A 20,915-nucleotide genomic window follows, 5' to 3' on the forward strand; every position below is an offset into this window, starting at 1 on the left:
CGAATGTTGGATTGGGTATCAGACCATTGAGCTTCCACAAGGATCACCCCCCAAATAGGATATGCACATCCACCATATCTATGATGGTACATAATGACTTCCAACAAAATCAATTTTAACAATTTCTTTCCTCTTCCTCTTCCTCTTCCTCCTCTCCCTCTTCCCCTAACACTTTTAGCACCCTTCTTATTCACCTGTACCACTGTGTCCACATACTGATCCACCTTTATTCTAAACTTGTGACTTCCTGGAAGCCCACCATAGTCATAAATATCCAAGCCTTCTGCCTCTTCAACCTCTTTACCTTGTTCCTCCAAAAATCCATACCAAGAATCCTTCACTGGGGCTTGCTGGATTGCCTCGCACTCAAGCTCAGCAAAAATCTCTCTAGCCCACTCCTCCCCCCAATAAAGAATAGCCCCATAGTGGTTACCATCTGAACATCTTTTTCCATTGTACTCTCTCTGGAAAATGTGATTGCCTCAGAAGTAGTTGCAACCTCCCTTCTCTCTGCCTGATTCACTTCAGCAAACTCCTCTTTTCCTGGTGAGCCAGAAATTCCATCCCCACAAACTTTCCCAGCCATCTTCATGCCTTTGATCATCTGGGTCCCCTTATTGGGTGTTAGATAATGGCCTGAAGTTTATTCTTGTATTTCTTGATGGGTAAGTCAGTATATTGTTGTTGTGTAGCTTTATGTGCGAGTGTGTGCGTGTGGGTGGGTTTTGGGAGAAAGGTAACAATCTAATCATCAGTTTAAAAACATTATTTGCATGAGAGGATGTACGGAAGCAACAAAAAGAGATTATGTCCCATTTGTCATTTGAAAAAACTTAGGCACGCATCTAGCAATTACTGTACAAAAGGTCCTTCTCTCAAGCTCTTGTTAAACTATCAGATATCAAGTTTAGCTCCCTTGGAATTTACGTTCTTCTGATAGGAAAGGTTGAAATGATGTATCAGGTTTTATTCGGGAGATGGGCCAGTTCTGAAGGTCCCTTCTCAGCCATCCTGACCCAAATAATGCTGTCATCTGATTTATTGAGAATTCCTCCAACACCAGGTGGCCTAGGTTTTATGGAATAACTGCCATAAAATTGTAATTTGATATAGAGGATCCTAGAGAGTATGCCTTGGGAAATTTAATTATTTCAATGAGATTCCTTTGCACATCAATTAGAGTTATACTTCTCAATTATTTGCCCAACCATATTTGTACCATGGAAACTTGTGGAGACAAGATGGGAAGATTTGAAATATTTGGAAACATAATGGTAGCTCTATGGAATATTTAGAAAATACCTATTGAAATTTAGAAATGCTACTATGGTTAATAAAAGTAGTTAATACACAGTGACTGGTATGCTTGATAGATTTGGGTCTCACTGATATTACATATGCGATTATTTTCATGAGTGGCTCTCGAGCATATTTACAAATATGAATTTACAATGGTCTGTTATTTTCCTCTAGTTATTTCGTTCTCATTTAAAATATTGATATAAAAACACATTTACTTATTTAATGTTTCAACAATTTTTTTTTTCTCATTTTGCCCAAGAAAAACACAGTTTTCTCATTTTCCTTCCATATTGCCTATCAAAATATTTGTAATGTGGGAATTACTTCAGAATGATTTGTTTTTTTATTTGAAAAAGGTAAAGTATAACCTCCATTAAACCAAGAGATAACTCAATGTGACCATTTCCAGTACCTTGGTTCAATAATTCATAACAAGGGAGAGATTGAGGAGGATGTCACCCAGAGAACTAGAGCAGATTGGGCAAAACGGAGGGGTCCATCTGGACTTTTGTGTGATAGGAGAATACAACTTAGATTAAAAGGAAAATTCTATACAACAGTTGTAAGGCCAGTTATGTTGTTTGGAGTAGAGTGTTGGGCAGTCAAGAGACAACATGTTCAGAAAATGAGTGGCAGAATGCGAATGCTAATATGGAGAGTGTAATAACCATAGTTGTCAAGGTGACGCCTAGGAGACAAAGCACCCTTGGAGTCTTGCCTCGCCTAATCTCCAAGCAGTTTTCTATAGCGTGTTATAACAAACTTCTATATTCTTAATTTTTTGAGGTTATAATTATAAAATAGACATTTTAAACTAAAATACTCATTTTGTGTGTTTATATACTAATTTATTTTTGTTATTTTCTTATTTGTTAGGGTTTAATCAACACAAGCATTGCTTAATGCTGTATTGAACCCTCAAAGACTTCAAAACCTGAACCAATAAGTAAGAAAGAACAAACAATGTTGTCCAATCAACACATTTTCTTCTTTTTCTTTACTAATTTTGTGTTTTTATATACTAATTTCTTCTTCTTCCACGTTTCTTTTCTTCTTTTCCTATAACAGAAATAGGGGTTCAACCCCTATATTTTTTGAATTTTCATTTCTTTCTTCTTTTTCTTCTCATGAATATGTTGGAATATGTTAATTATCTATACTTTAACATGAAGTTTGTACTTTTTCTTATGAAAATTATGGATATTTATTAAGAAAATATGATTATGGAACCCAGGGAACTACCCTAGGATACATGCTTTTACTTGAAAAAAATCGATCGCCTAGGTGATGCCTAGGCAACTAGGCGCCCCCTTGTCGCTTAGCCTCACCTTGGTGCTTTGAAAACTATGGTAAAAACTAGAAAGGAAAGGATCATGAATGAAGCCATCTTTTGAAACTTAGGAGTAGCTCCAATAAGTGATACAATGAGAGAGAGTAGGCTAAGATGGTTTCGTCACGTGCATAGAAGGCCACCAATTAATAGCAAACAGTCTCTGTGTACACCAAGGGTTTAGATGATTCCTAGGTCTAATCTAATCACCATCTTTAATGGGTTTAGGTGAAAACTTAGTAGTAGCTAAGAATGTTGAAGCATTTAAAGTAGGTGGTCATTGAGAAATGGATCTATGACATGAAGGTGAACTGTCTCATAATGTGAATATATATACATACATATATTTATATGTTATAAATTCAATATTTCATATTTATATTAATTCATTATATATAAGTTAAAGGTAATTATTTTTTTATTTTAAAAATAAAAATCAGAATCGGATTAAATCCGAATCTGACCCAACTACGGCCCCATCCATATGTATCTGGTCATAATAGATTAAGGGTGGAATAGGTGTTGGCAAAATAAAATTTCATGAGCAGGATATTACTTGCATTATGTGTAGTTATGTATATTAGATGTTCCTTGCTGAATTGGCAAGATTATAGTGATTGAGGTGTGCCTGCAAATATTTATGAAAGCTATACCTTATCTTTCCAGTTAGCAAAATTATCGCTTGATGATATGAATGCTGTTAAAAATATGAGATTGCTTGAGGGACTATCAGATGCCAAAAAGACCTCAACAGGGGGGTTCTCTCTCAAGTTTGACATTCAAAAGGTAAACATAGCAATAGCTTAAATAATTCTTCAAGATTTTTGCAGAATCCTGAATACTTATATTATCTGGAAGTGAATATGATAGTTCCACTATGTTCTTTGTTTGATTATCAGAAGAATCATGCAGTTAGAAAGGACCGTTCTGGAGAGGAAGAAACATGGCAACTATCAAGGTTTTACCCTATGATAGAGGTATATCTGGTATAAGGTTAATGGCTTCTTTGCATTAGTTGCTAATGACATTTAATCACATTTTTTCTTTTTTTTTTTTCCTGTGTGTGTGTGTCTGTGTTGAAAGTGAACTTTCATGTATGATCAAATTGTATGGAGTGCATAAGAGAAGCAAGGCCCATGTACATTCAGGAGCTTCAAGGAGGGCTGTCACCCATAAAGAAAGAAGGCAGCTTTCTATTTAGCTTATACAACAATTCAAAATTAAGAAAATTTAAAGGCATTTAAATTCTTTGCACTCCAATATATATGTGTATATGCTTATGCCTGAGTTGGTGCTCAATTCTCCAATATGCCTGAGTTCCTTCTTAACCATAAAAAAATATCACAAGGGGAAAGGTCTTCATAAGGATTTTTTCCCTCTTATTCACACCATTTAGCCTCCAATGTAGGAATGTTTCTTAACTGATACAGAGAAGAGACTGTTGCCACTAGTGGAAGAGGTACCATGTTCACAATCAATCCCTACTGATGAGTCCTATGACACCACAAAGACAGTTGCTATATCAGTCCTAGGTGGTTTAAGCGAAGGTGCAAGAGCTTCAGTGAAGAGAGGGAGCAGGTGCCACTGTGTATGTGCAAAAATTTAGATATCAGTAGGTTCTTAAATATCTCATTTGAAGGCCATGAAAGTGAAGTTATGTCCATATTCATGACAATAGAGAGGAGGTGAAGAAGTTAATGCACTGATAAAGAAGAAGCCCAAGTTAACAAGGGAACGACTTAGGTTGGAAATTGGAATAGACCCTCAATGATGTTGGAACTTGGAAGCTCTGCAGGAACAGTGGGAAGGGGAAGGGGAAGCAATGACCCTAGGGGTGCATGTAGTTAGTTGGGTAGGGGAGAGTGCATAAGACATGATTTGATAAAACCTGTATTGTGGAATGTACATGGTTGGGAGCTCCAGAGAAACTGGATATTGTAATTCTCTAGGAAACAAAGTGGAGGTCTGGGACAATCAAATGACGGGTGTGAAAATGTAGGAGTTGCGGATGGGCAGCCAAACCAGCAGGTGTCTTCGGAGGTACTTTAATTTTATGGGATAACGATGTTAGAGTATCTGATCAGATGGTGGGTTAGTATCTCCCTTGTCCTTTGCAGAAATATAATAGAAAGGATTTAGTAATAGCCATAGTTTTCAAGGCGCCAAGGTGAAGCCATGAAGATAGGCGATAGGGGAGTGCCTAGGGTAGATCCCTAGGTTTCATTGTAATAAGTAGTGATCTTTAATTAGTAATCACCATAATTCTCATAAATTAAGTATAAACCCCATATTAATAGATTGAAAGTTAACATATTTATGAGTAAAAAAATAAGAAAGGAAATAAACATGCAAAACATAAGGGTTGAGCGGTTGAGCCCTTGTTAGAAGAAGTCCCATTGATTGTTCTTGTGTGTCAATTGGATAAAACCTTCAAGTTATTTTTTACTTATCAATTCAGGTTTTGAACTCCTAAAGGGTTCAAGAATATGTCACTGCCTTGTGTCTCAATTGAACCCAAACGAACAAGAAAATAACAAAAAGAAAGTAGTATAAGAATAACAATATTAATACTATAAACCCACAATATGAATATTCTAGTCTAATAATATCTATTGTACTACTATTATTAACATAAAATATAAATATAAAATATTATGTGGTGTCTTACATATAAATATGTAGGCGTTTGGGTGAGGCGACCCTCCAAGAATGCCTTATTGCCTAGGCGTCACCATGACAACTATGGTGGTAGCCTTCAAGTGTTAATGGCCTTATTTGCAGCAACTGTTGAGGTGAGTTTTGGAGGGAACTTGATGATGCTTACAACTGATGGAGTGTCCTAACTCCCATGGTGTATTGACAGTGATTGCAATATTATGAGGTCCACAACTGGGAAGCAAGGATATGAGGATATTGATGGACATGTTGGAATTTGGGGACCAATGGAAAATGTGACCTGGTGAACTTTACATCTGCTGCTTAGTTCAGTTGGAGTAATTTCCGGGGGAATCCATCTTTATCAAAATTTTATCACTTTTTAATAAGCAGCAGTTCAGAGGAAACAGTCACTAACATTATTCAAACATCCAATAAAGACTGACATTGGATCATATGCCTATTATACTTCAAAGTTCAAATTGGTATTGTCATCTTCAAACCAGGTCCTTATAGAATGGAGATATTCTTTGAAGTCCTTACAGAATGGTGGGAGGCTACTCCAAGAGAATGGGAACCCTGTAGAATATCATGAAGTGGGATAAGGAAGAGGTAGGCTGTATATATTGCTAAAAGAACCCTATTACAAATATAAGAAATTGACCAAAAAGAAGCCAGGAATATATCAAAAAATGAGGGGAAATAGATGCATCACAAGAAAAGAATAAAGTATATTGATTTATATGTAAGAGATTTCTTGGTCTTGGTGACAGAAATTGAGGGTTCAATGGTTGAAGGCTGAAGATAAAATATTTAGGTCACAGCTAAGTTATTATGGTAGCTGTTTAAAGTTGTTTCTCTGAGCTTGTTGTACACAAGGTAATACTTTGGAGTTTCATCCGTTTCTTTTGATTGAAAATATTTAAGTTTGGTATTCAGTATTTGACATTGCCTCTTCCTAAGTTTTCTGCTCCCTAACTTATTAAAAGTTGCTACACCTTTTAGGTTAGGTAAGTATTATTGTGATATCTATGTTTGGCAGTAATATGGAAGTTCTTAATTTGAGATTGGGAATTAGAGCAACTAGGTGTGCTAGTTCCAATAATTGTACCTACTATCTAGATCAGGTTCTGCTATTTAAGTAAGCAGGTTCTTGACATTATCTCTCATTATAATAGGTATGATCAAACTTTATTTCCTTACATTATATGGTACTAGGAGTAATTTTTCCTCTTGATGGGTAAATAGAATATGTTTCCGGGATGAAAACAATATGCTGCAAATTATTCACATTTGAAGAGTGTTAGATATTCAAGCAATGATCTGTATTTCATTTTATGATGAGTGCTGATTTAGGAACATCCTTCTTTTGGTAATCCAGCCAGTTCCTATTGATAACAAAAAAGTTACCTTATTTGCAATGAAACGTTAATACATTGGGGTGCTTTTGTTTTCTGAACAGTGACAAATAAACAATGGTCTGTCCAGTTTATAAAGAATGGGTATCTTCCTAGATCACCACCCTGTATGATCTGTTCCAATTTTTTATTCTTTCCCACTTGCAGGAGCTGATTGAAAAACTTGGCAAAGGTGAGCTATCAAAGAATGATTACCCATGTACGAATGATCCAAGCCCCACTGTCCATGGGACCACACAAATGTCATTGGTACGGACAAGTCAAGGTCCACCTGCCCATTCAATGAGATCAAGGAGGACTGCTACATGGGCCCGTCCCCGCAATTCCGATGATGGGTATTCAAGGTACTATTTTTGATTCTTAAATTTCAGGGCCCTATTATGTCTGCTGTAGTGTGACATTCATGAATGAGGTGGGGCCAACCATCAAATTGGACCATGATGATTTCTTGTCCAAGTTATATTTTATACTTTGATACAGCAACGATTATCTAATTGGGTTAGTACTGTGTTTAGGCAATCTGTGATTCCACCAGATATGACAAGTGTGGCTATACCTTTCATAGATCACTTTAAAATCCTTGCAATTGTGTAGTTTAATCTAGTTACTGTTTTCATCTCCAAGAGGGTGGGTCCTGGCGCAACAGTTGGGTTTCTCCATTGCGACCTGGGTGACCAGGGTTGGGTACATCTGTCCCTCCCTAGACCCTGCATTGGCAGGAGCCTCTTGCGCTGGTCTACCCTTTTACTGTTTTCATTTTGAACTACAGTTAGTTCTTAACTCTTGGGTTTTCCATATTCTTATTTCTCCTAGATAGCCTGTAGACTCAATACTGAGTCATTTTGTCTAGTTATTCCATGATAAGGTTCCTTCATTCTTGGATTTTTCCATTTTCTTATCTCTCGTACACTGCATCTGCAGTGACTCATTACTGAGGCATGCATCTAGTGATTTCAAGAAGATGGGCCAGCGTATCTTTGTATTTATTGTGGGTGGAGCTACCAGATCAGAGGTAACATAATTCCATCATTGGTGAATTCTATGGCTCAGTTGCATGTTCTGGCAAAGTGTTTCTTATCAGTCTTAACACACTGAAGGTCTCCGGTTTGAGTCCGGGTGACGCCAAAAGTTTTATGTGAAGGCAAAGGGTTTCTTATGAAGCATCGTTTCTTTTCCTTATTTCAGCTACGTGTTTGCCACAAGCTCACGGCAAAGTTGAAGAGAGAGGTTATCTTAGGATCTTCAAGTCTTGATGATCCTCCACAATTTATCACGGTAAGAACATTCCTATATGAAGTGGGTCAAAAATAATTTGTGCTTTCAAGTAGGTATGGAGACCCCAGACTGCAAGTACTGGGTCTTGCAGCCCTGCTGGATATGAGAAACTCCTCTTAATTCATTGTATGTATGTAAAAATGGGCTTTCTGCACTGATAATGCAGAAGGTAAAAAGATCTATCAGGCAGAAACTTTCTGTGGTAGGTGTGTTCCTGGACATGCACTGTTAATGCATGTGGACCTTTGCTACCACATGCAAAATATGCCATAGCACCCTGTAGTTCGTTTGTTTCTTTTTCTCATTCATGTGTTTTATTTTAACCGACCAGAGTGTCTTTACCTAATAACGGTAAAAGAATAAACAGTGGTTGGCTTCTGATAACTTTGGATCCAAGTGCAGAAAGTGAAGATGCTGACAGCAGGACTTTCATTAGATGATCTTCAAATTTAAATTTGCGGATGCATTGGATTGCTTGGGGCACACTTTTTCTTGATGACATCCAGGCTGGCTTTCTCATCTGTAACCTTTAGTCCACATAGCTTCTTTCCATATCCCTTCCCCATCATTTTCTATCTTTTTTTTTTCTTGGACCATTTTTCAGTCATCAATGAAAAGATGTGTTAAGAGAAAATTTGTAGTTGGAAGATAGCTTTTCTGGAAGTACATGGTAGGAGCTAGAACCAAGACTTCCATTTTAGCTGTTTTCTGAATGTTGTACACACCCTGTGTTGGCGTTGTAATTGATAACCCTGAAAGCCACTGAACAATTCTTATTGTATATAAATATTTTGTAATATGATGTACATGCATCAGCAAAACTGGGAAGAGGAGCGTTTTGTGAATTCTATGGCTTGATATTTTCCGGGCAGGTAGGACTTTTTAAGCATGCCCTTTTGTTATGTTTTTTGTGTTCCTTATTCCTTGAGGTTATGTTGTTTGGTTTGAAAGAAAATGCATGGAAAGGAAGGGAAACGTAGGGAAACCTTTACAAACCTTGTATAGATTTCCCTGTCTTTCCCTTCCTTTCCCTAGCTTTTCCTTCAACCCAAACATAGCCTGAGAGAACTTTTGTTCATTGAACTCTTGCCTGAAAAAATAGTTCTGCTTTGTCTGAGGTAACAGGTAAGTTCGTTACAATTGGGGCATTGGTCACTTGGAGGGATGTTATAGGCTTATAACCAATCCAGATCATCAATGTCATTGGGATCACTGAATTGGCCATATGGACAGCGTCCTCAGACGGTGAGGAATATACACCTGGCTGTGTTCAATTTTTCCAGGTGAATATCAGATATAAGTTTGTTACATATGTATTTGTTTAAAAATATGGTGGGAGGGAGCCTCCTTTCTTTGGTTTATGCCATGCCCTTAACCTCTTTCAGTTGATGACATCCAAGGTTGAAAGATAGCTTTTGGGTAGAAGATTATTTAGGGGAAAATTCTAGTATGAATGACTAGTGAGCACTGAGCGAGCAGGGTTAGTAGGTTTCATTCCAAACAAAATCTGAAGGCACCAACCGCACAACCAGTGATGTGTTGTTGGTTGACCTAATATCAGGGATCGCAGAGTATGTATCGTGATTCGTGACAAACATTGGAATGATTAGGATATGCGTAGCTATTTAAGGAAATTATTATTATTATTATTTTTAATTTTTGGTATTACAATCTAGGGAAACTCGTATAAATGATAAATACAAAGAATGCATCATTAACACTAAGCTCAAATGACAATATATTAGGTATAAGTTGAGGTTTAAACTTTGAAGTATTGAAACGATGCATCTGATATCGGTTTCAAGAGGATTGTCCCAAGGAAACATGGGTTAAATGCCCCAATTTTGAGGGCATCGATCTATATCACTCAAATGGATAGCCAGGCTCTTCGATCTTCACCTTGTGTCAAAATTCAAAAAGTCTGCGCAGTGTCACAAATCCACTAGTAGCTTTAGCGTAATGAACCTCATATTGAGGATTGAAATTAGAAGAAGATTGACGAAAACTGTTGAGTACTTGGATTGAGGCACTAGAAGTTTATAAAAATTTTCAATCGGAAGTGGCTACAATTATTCCGTGATAGTGAGGGAAGAATGAAGGGTTTTGCTCCTACTCGTACTTGAAAAATCTTTTGAGCATGCAGAATGGGCAATAACAGGGGTGAGCATTTGGTTTATTCAATTAAAACCAAAATGAATAAGCCAAATTTCAAAAACTAATTTTTAAAATAAAATACCAAATTGAAGTCGAATTACTAAAAATAGGGGCTTTTTACAAAAAAAAAATTATAAAGTTAGTTGAATGGACAAAATCCGACATGTTTACAAACAAATTACAAAAACTATGAGTGGGAAGAAAGTTAACTTTCTCTCTTTTTATTTCTTCTTCCCCATCAGTACCGTCAAACATGGTGACTACCAAACCAGTTCGGTAGTTGCCCCTTCCCCTCTCTCTCTCCCCCCATTTTCTTCTTCCTCCTCCCTCTTATGTTGTAGCAAAAATGCAATCAGAATCATGAACTAGAGTCTTATTTCCCCATTGTTAGAAAAGCAACTTCTCTATTACCCATTATTTGAAAAAATCACAGGAAATTTCCTCCCCTGTTCTTCCCCTTACTCCAGTATAAAATCCTACAAATTTCGCCTTTGAAAGATGCCTAGAAAGAAAATCAGGCAAGTATAATTCATGGGGAAATTAAATCTTTCCATATTAGCAAGTTTGTTTTGAATTTGAGAAATGAGAGGCGAACAATCTTGTGTCGAATCATTAAAACAGAGCATACTTCGCATGGGATTGTGCCCAAATCGTGAACTGGGAATAATTGGAAATTCCTTCAATACTAATTCTAATGTGCTCCCGTCAATCAAATATATATTCTAATCATGAGCAGGTGCAAGCAATATTCATTCACCACCACGAACTGGTTATACTAGTACTTGTCAAACTCTACTTGAGAAGTTGATCCCTATTGTCTTGGACAGTTGCTTGCCCGGCTTACACCCATGGTTCTAGTTTTGCCCTCACCTCTGATTCGACTCTTCCACATCATGAAATACTAAATGTGAAATTGGTCTGAATAACCAAGCATTGCTCCACTTCCATATCCTCACAGCACTCAGATTGTTGTATAACGATGACCCACAATGCGTATATAGGTACACTTGGTAACACGATACCTGGTTTGGTGGTCACTGTATTAAATGGTAAAAATTTTGGTGGAGTCAAGACGCTAGTTTAAATTTCTAATGGTCGTTTTGCTACAGTGAAGAAGAAAAAGAATGGGAGAAAAAGAAGATAAAAATCAGAATTGGGGAGGATAATTTTGTTCATAAAATGTAACTTTTTTCCCGCTTATTGCTTTTGTAATTTGTTTGTAAACATATCTGATTTTGTCAATTCAACCAACTTTATTATTTTTTTTGGTAAAAAGCCCACAAAACTGAAACATAAATTCAGTTCAGTTTTTTTATTAAAACCAAATTCCATTAGTGTTATATTTTTTTGGTGAAATTATATATATACTAAAATTTGGTTAATTTGGTTTTTTTGGCTGGTTGAATTTCAAATACTGAAAATCAAAATTGAAACAAAAATTTTATAAAATCTAATTAATCGAACCAAATAAAATGAAATCGAAATGTTTGGTTTGGTTTTTCAGTTTGGACCGAACAATGCTCACACTTGGCAATAATCCATCTCTTTACGTGGAAGCTATTAAGCCATAGACAGTTGAACTGGTGAATCACTCAAAGTATTAAACTATTCAAGGGTATGGTTCAAATAAATGAATATGAAATTAAGGTCTTGTTTGTTTGCATTGAAGTTTATGTGAAATTTGAATGTCTTTGAAATTGCAATAAGTACTTGCAGGCCTAATCTGTTTTTCGAGGAATCATTTACTTAGGTAAATTCACTTATTTAGACAAATATTTCTTTGGAAGCACTTACCCGAATAAGTGCATTTTTGAGTTTTCTTTTGTTTCCTAGGTTAAGTTAAACAATGACTGTTTTATGTATAAAAGTGTAATTAGTGATGAGGCAATATTGTCCTATCATGTATTAGCAATGTTTCTTGTAGACAGAAAAGTTATTTACCCAAAATACGTAAAGGGTAATACTTACCCAAGTAATTGAGTCATTTAAGAATCATTATTTTCTGTGGGACCTATTAATATTAAAGAACAAACACAGGTGAATTGGTCAATTCTCATATTGACCAACTTATTTACCCCCATTTGCCAAAAAAAATGAACGAGGCATTAGAGGTACATTGAACTTGGTGAGCTTTTCTTGGTATTGATATTTGAATGTAAAGAAGTTTTTTTAGAACTTTGAATGCTAATGCCTAGAAAATGACAATTAAACCATTTTAGCCCTAGATCTAAGAAAATTTGTTAAACTATTTAATAAATTAATTAACAATTAGTTAAGAGTACAAAATTATTCATAAATTATAGAATTGATGCAAATTATAAATAGTTAAATATTTTAAAGAAAATTGAGCATTTAATAACTAATTATTAGATATATAAAATAAACAATTACATAATCATTTAATTAATAAAAGTAATAATTATGTAATTAATAAATTATTACATAATGATTTTAATATGTACAAAAACTACTAATTATAAATAAATAATTTATAAAAAGTAAGTGTTGTCGCTCGGATTGGTCGAGGGCAACATAGTAATTTTACTCCTAAGATCAGGAGTCTTGACCGAGAGCTTCGAGGCCCCAAGTACTCCGCGAGAGGGGCCAAAGCCGAGGGCATGTAGACGATCGGTAAGGGTATGCCAAAGTTGAGGCTGACCACCTTCTTGGGCATTGAGGATAATGAGGCCTAGGGGCCAAGGTGGATGATCTCGGAAGAGTTGGTGACAAAGTGTGAATGCTTGGCTGGGCGTATGAGGGGTCCAAAGAGGGCCCTATGAATTTGCTATGCAAGGAAAGAAGTGTCAAAGAACTCGGGTGAATACCCGAGGCAAGGACTCCGACGATCAAGTTAGTGTCCGTACAAGGTAAGTAGAAGGTTCAGTGTCAAGGCACACAGACGGGGCCACTAGTAAACACCCAGTCCTCAGTAAGAAGAATGCTAAGAGTCTTAGAGGTTCCAAATCCTTTACCTTGTGGGAGGTGCCTTGTATTTATAGTCAAAAATGCTTGGGAGTAATTGGGCTCAGATGGCCCCGATGCAAGCCATACTAGGGTTGGGCGAGATGTTCTAGCGGAGCCACGCGGTGCTCCAAGATTAGGCCTGTCCGATTGACACCGAATGGCTCCGCGTACCCTCATGATGACCCTATGCTGACACCCGCTGGCTGGCTGCATATTGGCCAGTCAAACATGCCTACATTAGTATCAGTAACTAACTAAATAATAATTATGAAATAATTAAGAAAATAAATAATAAATAATTAATCTTAGAATTGAGAATCCATATGCATGCATTGATTCTCAAAATCCAAAATTCATTCGTTTCTGATGGATTATGAGAATCCAAAAAAATTGATGCAAAACGGGGCCTAAGGTTATGTTGGGATAAGCTTTCTTTCACTTTTGTATTTTTAATAGCATAAAAGTATGAAATATGATCTATGCTTTTACCATATGCTTTTGTAATTTGATAATTATTGTTTTCAAAACATGTTTTAAAAATTAAAAGCATACTCAAGTTTTTGGTTATGACTCGTAGTTGTGAGTTGTGACATATAGCTTAACTTAATGTCGCATGGGGTATATTTTGCCTTAAATCACAAATTTGCACAATGGCATATATTTTGCCATATGTCACATACTTTTTCCACATAATATATTTGTTTTATACATCACAAGTTTGCCATGTAACATATATTTTTCCATGTGTCATAAATTTGCCATGTGGCATATATTTAGCCACCATGTATAACAAAATTTATCACATGGCATGTATTTAGTCATCATGTGTCACAAATTGTCATATGGCCTATACATTGTTATATTCTCAAAATTGCCACGTGTCATATATTTATGGACATCAAATGTGATGCATATCTTGCCATGTATTACAAATTTTGCACATGATGCATTTTGTAAAAACTGGCCAAAGCAAAAGCAATAAGTAATCTAGAACGACTTCGTGCTGTTTGTTTGTACAAATAATTTTGCTTCGGGTATTTTTATCTGAAAAAACACTTGTTGCCAAATGCCAATAAACATTTTTTTTTTACTGCGGAAAAATGAAAGCACTTTGAAAAAGTTTATCCAAACATAACGACCAAACTCATAAATTAAAATAATATAAAAATAATTTAGGTTTTTTGAAATATTTAAAAGAATATGTGATGAAGTTGAGTGATGGAATCTCATATCCTCTAGAATTCTCTGCATGTTTGCTGCAATAAAACCAATGGCATATCGTTCTTCCGCCACATTTTTGCATTCTAACAATAACAGTAGTATTACCAAAAATCTGCTTTACCTTTTCTCCTGCAACTCCATTCACGTTTACTTAGAATTAATTCTGGTCTATGCAAGTTGATTCAGAAAATTTGTTTTGAGGCTTTGAGCCTCGTTTGCCTACCGATTCGCAAAAAAAGAGACATCCGACCATTCATCTTCAACTACGTGGAGGCCATGGCGTTTCGATGGTACCATCAGTCTATGTCTATCAACATCCACCTTCCCTCTCTGTTGTCCATTTCCATTTCTTCTCAACTGACGAATTGGTATCAGAAGTATAGTTAGATTTCGCATCTGATCATGTGTAACCGTTTTTTTGTCTAGCGTCAGCTCGAGACTTCACAGAAGGAAGCACTCCGTCTGTTTCGTTTTCGCGGTTTCCTCTCTCAATTGAAGAGAGATAAGTCGAAGGAAGAAGAAGAAGCAAAATAATTTTGTAAGAGTAAAGATGGGGAATATGTTAACGTGTATAGATCAGGCGAGCATAGGGGTGGTGGAGAGATGGGGGCGTTTCGAGAGATTAGCAACTCCCGGCTTCCACTTCTTCAACCCTTTTGCCGGTGAATGGCTCGCTGGCGTTCTGTCCACCAGGGTCTGTTCTCTCGATGTCCGCATCGAGACCAAGACCAAGGTAGCAGCTCAGCAATTTCCTCCTCTTCCTTAACCATTTGTATCTTAACGGGTTTATACGATTTATTATTTGGGATTGTCTTTTCTGATCGGTACACCCTGATAAAATCTACTTTGTTTTATATCTTGCAAGAAAATGTCAATTTTTTTGGCTCCATCGATTCTGAGTTTTGAATCGTATGATGAATTGATTATTATTGTTATGGTGTTTGTTTTACATGTTGGTGTCTGGAATACAATTGTGAGGGTTCGACATGGTCGAACTTAATTTGGTAACATGATAATTCTGTGTCGAAAGAATGCGTAACACATTTTACCAGAAGAAATTGTAACTTCTCTTTGGACTCTTTCTTTTCTTAGTGTGCTTTTCGTTCAATTTTAGTAGGCAGCCACTTGTCTAAGTAATTTGGTTTTATATAAAATAAAACTTTATTTCTTAGCATTTTAAAAACCAAAAAGAAAATTTTAGAATGTTGGATTAGTGGGAACCATTCTGTCCAATTGATGACATCCATGTCTAGCACCACCTATGTTTCTAAGACGCTCATGGCCAAACAAATGGAAAGTCCATTACAACCAATGCCTTTTGGCATCCACAAGTTTTCCATTGGTTTAAAACTGTGGAGGCTTTTCAATAATTCACCATGGATGGCATATTCAGAAATTGGTTTACAGTGCCTTTCTCATCATGGCCATCATGGCAAGAATCAAATAAGCAACAGTATCGCAAACGCCCAATTGGAATAAAATAAGATATCTTTGATGGATGTAGCCTAGGGAACCTAGGGGCATCCGGAATTAGGAGTACTCTTTTAGAGCAGAATAATGACCAGTGCTGCATGATCTAAAGCTCGCTAATCTCTCCACTATAAAGGTTTGAAGGTTGAAGGACATTCAGAGATGGGCAATTGCTTTGTTAAAGAATAAAGCGGGTTTGTGGAAGTACAGATAAGACAGATATTAATACTGTCTTTTGGAAATAGGAACCCATTACAGGTGGACTCCAAGGTCATCTAATCTCCTAGCTGATGGTTTGGCAAACTTCACATATAATAACATTGAATTCATGTGTAGCTTTTAAGCTCAACAAAGACGGATATTTTTCTTCTTGGTCGTATCTTTAAAATACTGTGGCCATATCTTTTCAGTTACTCAGGCTTGAAATGCATATTGTTAAAAGGTTAAATCAGTCTTTTGGTATTTGGATCACCTGGTAGGATGAATAATGATACATTCTATTATGTCATACAGGATAATGTCTTTGTGCAATTGCTCTGCTCAATTCAATACAGGATAATCAAAGAAAATGCTGATGATGCATTCTATGAGTTGCAAAACCCTCAAGAACAGATTCAGGCTTATGTGTTTGATGGTAAATTTTCATGATACACTAGTTTGTTCCATTTATCAAAAAAAAAGAAAAAAGAAATGATACAGGACCATGTTTGTCTCCTCAATTGGGAATCCGAATTTATTTTACATCTTTGCTATCTTTTTATAAAATCTTTGTCATCGATGAATATAAAGAATAAGTAATGGTTTTTTGCCTTCAATCCAGTGGTCCGAGCTCTTGTTCCCAGAATGACATTAGATGAGCTCTTTCAACAAAAGGGTAGCATTGCAGAAGCTGTATTGGAGGAACTTGAGAAGGTATGTATCAATAACAATATTGCTTACTATTTAGAATTTAGTGTTTTTTATATTCTATGGGAATTACCAATAAAAACAATTTCTCTTGGAACTGCTGCATAAAAATACACGTATATTTCAGCATTCAATTTCTATACTTGGTAATATTGAGTAGCTTCCCCTGACACCAATGTAGGTGTAGTGAAAGCCATTAGTTGTATTTGTTTGTTTTTTTAAGAAATTATAACTAGTGCACAATAGATCCACCCTGTTTTAGAAATGGTAGGCTCTTTTATTACATCGAAGAAAAATAGGAAGGAAGAAGCGAACTTCATTGATGGAACATACCTTTAATATCACATGGTTGTTCCAGAAAAATCAAATATATGGATCTCTTTTTCCATATATATAGACTGTATCTGTAGCATATGATTGAAACATAATATGATTATCCTATTCATGGGTGTCAAATTAAGGAATAAATCTCTGGAAAGCGAGAGTAAGTATATAACTTGATTCAAAGTAAACCTGTGCAAAAGTGGGTGTATAATCAAATATTGGATAGCATATCCAAATTTATACAGTTTCAGTCAATGAGATAAGACGGGTTCAAAAGTTGGCCACTAAGGGTTTTTTGTAATCATTGGGTGATGTGAAACATGGACTCAAGAATTAATAATTACTCCTTCGCAAGTAGAGCCATATGGTTGCATCTAAAATCCTAGATTATGAAGTTGGTGACTTGAATCGTTGAGAACGACATTATATCATGACCATGTAAATTTTGCTTTAACTGGATGTATTGGAGTTATTTGAGAAGTATTCATTAGAAAAGAGAGGTCAAATTAATTAGGTTTCTTTTTCTGTCCTTTGTTTCTCAGATGTTCTAATACCAATCTTATATTCAGATCTCCTTGTGACTGTCCTAAGATAGCACACTTCAAGGTTTTGATGCATTATATATTTTTATGTCATATGAATTTCAATGGGATTTTGATTTTTGAGTCGTTATTTATTGTTTTCTTCTTTGTCCTTTACATTCTAGTCCTTCCACAGTTACTTTCTTTCATTCAACTGGTTCCTTGATTTGTAATTTCTGTCAAAATAGTATTAATTGTTGGGTTCTAATTCACCAAATGCCAATATAAATGCTCTTGTATTTTTTTTTTCTCTTTTTATTGTTTTTTCCTCATTTCCCTTGCTGAATGATGATCAGGTTGTTCCATTCTTATGTCAATGTGCAAGTTAACTGAAGCTGGACATTTTTCAACTAGCATCTCTAAAAAATCATATATGTTGAAACCATCACCAGGTGATGCGGGAATATGGATATAGCATAGAGCACATATTGATGGTTGATATTATACCTGATGCCTCAGTGCGTGAAGCCATGAATGAGATAAATGCAGGTAAGAAGTCTTTTTTCCTTACTTTCTTATGAAATAAGATGTCTAAAAAATGACAAGGGTTGTATTTCTTTTCTGATAGGAAACAGTAAGGTATCGATGTTCCTAGCAGTGTTCTCAAACTGTTGTTGTCCTGCATAGTCAGACCATTGAACCTGTTACCCAGAGAAGAAACTGGTTTCATTTAACAGAAAACCTGTCAAAAGTCTAAAACCAGTAGACTTGGTCAACAAACCATTTGCTTAGATGGCATTTGACATGTTCTATGGGTTACAGTTCCTACCATTTTGTAATTTTCACTTCATTTTGCAATTTATAATAACTTTAACCAGTCAAAAACACTTTTAGCTGGGCAATAATCCAGCAAGAGAGAGAGATTTCTCTGCTAAGAAGCTTCTCAAAAAATAATAATAATAATAACATGAAGGACAAATCTGTAGTATGTTCCAGTTTGCTGTATTCATTTATATCTATACATTGCAATTCATCATTAAGGGGTACTACCAAACTTGGACCCTCTTCCAATATTCCACGCATTAGTATTCACTATAAGTTAGTAGTAGTAGTTCTAGTGCAGGTCTGAGATACTGAGATTTAAGTCCAGTTGACATTCACAATCATGGAGAACATCCTGCCTTTTGGCTGTTCTTATTGCTTTTAGAATTTTACATTTCATTTTTCCCTTTCTGGCCGTTGTGATCTTTCCATTGAATTACCCAGATCTTTCCATATAACTAAGATGCCACCACTACGTGTTGCAGCTCAAAGGCTTCAGCTTGCTAGCGTCTACAAAGGGGAGGCAGAAAAGGTGCTCCAAGTGAAGAGAGCTGAGGCAGATGCGGAGACTAAGTACCTTGGAGGGGTTGGGGTGGCTCGGCAGCGGCAAGCTATTACGGAAGGACTGAGAGACAACATTTTGAACTTCTCTCACATGGTGGAGGGCGCATCAGCAAGGGAGGTGATGGATCTTATCATGATAACACAGTATTTTGAAACGATCAAAGAACTTGGGAACTCATCAAAGAACACTACTGTGTTCATACCACATGGCCCTGGTCATGTCAGGGACATCGGGGACCAGATACGCAATGGGCTGATGGAAGCAGCTAGTTCCAGTGTCCAATGATTTTGATTGCTCTATCAGCTTCCTATTATGCCGTTTCTAACATTTTCACTTGCTACTTGCACCATTTCTGGTTGTGAAGAAAATGAGAAAAAAAGAATGTGAAAAAAAGAGAAAAAAAGGAAAGAAAATAAAGGCTTTCTTTTAGGAGAAAGGGAGGCCACTTTTGCTTCCTCTATACTGTTTTCCTATGCCTTATCTACCATTTATAAGAGAAAATAAAAGAGATCAACATGAATTTACTTGTTTTCCTTGTTAACCAAGCTTAAAAAGACATTCTTTTCCTTTCATTTTCTTAGCAACCAAATTCAAGTGTCTTTTGAGTTCATGTGCATATGAATCCAGTCAGTGTGAGCCTGTCTTACACTGCCAGACCCAAGCTTGGATAAAAGGAAGGTTGTGTCAAGTTGGCAGCTATCCTTAAACAAAGGGGTAGTGCAAGTGTGCAACTGCAACCCATGCATCCACACTCAAAATCCTTTCACACAATAAGCTTTCGAAACAGCTAAGGTCTCATGCCCTCCACATGACAAATGTGCATTACTTCAGATGCTAATTGGCTTCAAAGTGTGAACTACTGAAACACATTTTGGAATGGTTAAAAAATGATAAAAGAACTACAAGTATGAATATATATTATAATTACCATGAAATTAATATAATTATGCTAATATCTATAAATTTTAATAATCAATTTTTTTTTTTTTTAAGTTTTCACATGGTCTAAGAAAAGAAAATATCTAAAGATAAAATTTAAAGCCCATGCAAATATGACAACAAAGTGAGCAACTTAAGAATAGGATTCGAATCTTCTCACTTGCAATTTTTATACCATAAAATCTACGGGGTTGATTAGAAGACCAAATTTAATAGCACTTGATAGGGGTTAATAATGGCAAGTTAATGACATGAGTAATGCCGAATTTGAATTTCAATAGATAAATTAATGAAAGAGGACAAAGGCTTAAATCAAAGTGTTTTGGCCTGTCATGGTTCTATATTATGCAGATGTGGATTGATACTGTGAGTGTATCAGCCAATACCATGGAGACAGGCGGAATGGAATAGAGTTTCAGCCATTCCATCTGTGTTGTGTGTCTGTAATCTCAAAAGCTGATTTGTATCAGCACATATTAGCTGATCCATATCAATACTTTAAACCTTGGTTCCAAAATAGCACATTACAATCCAGAAAATTAGAGTAAATAGTGTCTTAATCTCGACGGTATTTCCTCATCAAAATATGGCATATATTATAATATTGGAAAGCTTTTCTAGTTTTTTATGCAATAAATAGTTTGCCAATTAATCTTCTAAAAATAATTATAAGTAAAATACTCAAGATCAATGAAATTACCTGCTACATCCAAATTCTCTAGAAGTGAAATAAAATTCCAGAGGATCAAGTTCAAAATTAGTGTAACTCCAACTCAAGATGTTCTTCGTGAAGAAGTTAATGAGTTTAAGCAAAACTACAAAAACCTATATAATGCATGATGAAAGAAATCTTACAAAAACTTCCTAAACAAGCTTTAACAAGCAACCATACAATTCCAATTTTGAACATGGAGCAAGCCTTTAAAGATTGTAATGACAATATTATGTAACAATTCTCATCAACAATATTTATTGATAAAGAGTATATTGATTGATATAATCCTTCAATATTTGATAAAGAATTGCACATGAAGAATTTCCTATCCTAC

At 35.9% G+C, this 20,915-nt stretch overlaps 2 protein-coding genes across 3 annotated transcripts in view; both read left to right on the forward strand.

Moving 5' to 3' along the window:
* Window positions 1-8,825, forward strand: part of KEU (Sec1/munc18-like (SM) proteins superfamily) — a 57,971-nt gene extending 49,146 nt beyond the window's left edge. The window contains exons 16-21 of one of the 2 annotated variants that reach the window (XM_088983644.1): window positions 3,299-3,418; window positions 3,532-3,609; window positions 6,853-7,049; window positions 7,627-7,717; window positions 7,891-7,980; window positions 8,383-8,825. In XM_088983644.1, the coding sequence (XP_088839770.1) occupies window positions 3,299-3,418; window positions 3,532-3,609; window positions 6,853-7,049; window positions 7,627-7,717; window positions 7,891-7,980; window positions 8,383-8,433 (627 nt within the window). In that variant the 3' untranslated portion in view covers window positions 8,434-8,825. The remainder of the gene's footprint in view (window positions 1-3,298; window positions 3,419-3,531; window positions 3,610-6,852; window positions 7,050-7,626; window positions 7,718-7,890; window positions 7,981-8,382) is intronic. The other variant, XM_088983645.1, reaches the window with a different exon arrangement.
* Window positions 8,826-14,389: 5,564 nt separating this feature from the next.
* On the forward strand, window positions 14,390-19,510 carry LOC148861974 (hypersensitive-induced response protein 4-like). Its single transcript, XM_088986604.1, has 6 exons — window positions 14,390-14,609; window positions 14,746-15,052; window positions 16,303-16,423; window positions 16,610-16,701; window positions 17,993-18,089; window positions 18,848-19,510. The coding sequence occupies exons 2-6, from the start codon at window positions 14,870-14,872 to the stop codon at window positions 19,210-19,212; spliced, it is 858 nt and encodes a 285-aa protein (XP_088842730.1). The 5' UTR covers window positions 14,390-14,609; window positions 14,746-14,869; the 3' UTR covers window positions 19,213-19,510.
* The last annotated feature ends 1,405 nt before the right edge of the window (window positions 19,511-20,915 follow it).

Source organism: Nelumbo lutea, chromosome 4 (assembly GCF_056320005.1).
Source record: "Nelumbo lutea isolate HS-2025 chromosome 4, American lotus-T2T, whole genome shotgun sequence".
NCBI lineage: Eukaryota > Viridiplantae > Streptophyta > Magnoliopsida > Proteales > Nelumbonaceae > Nelumbo > Nelumbo lutea.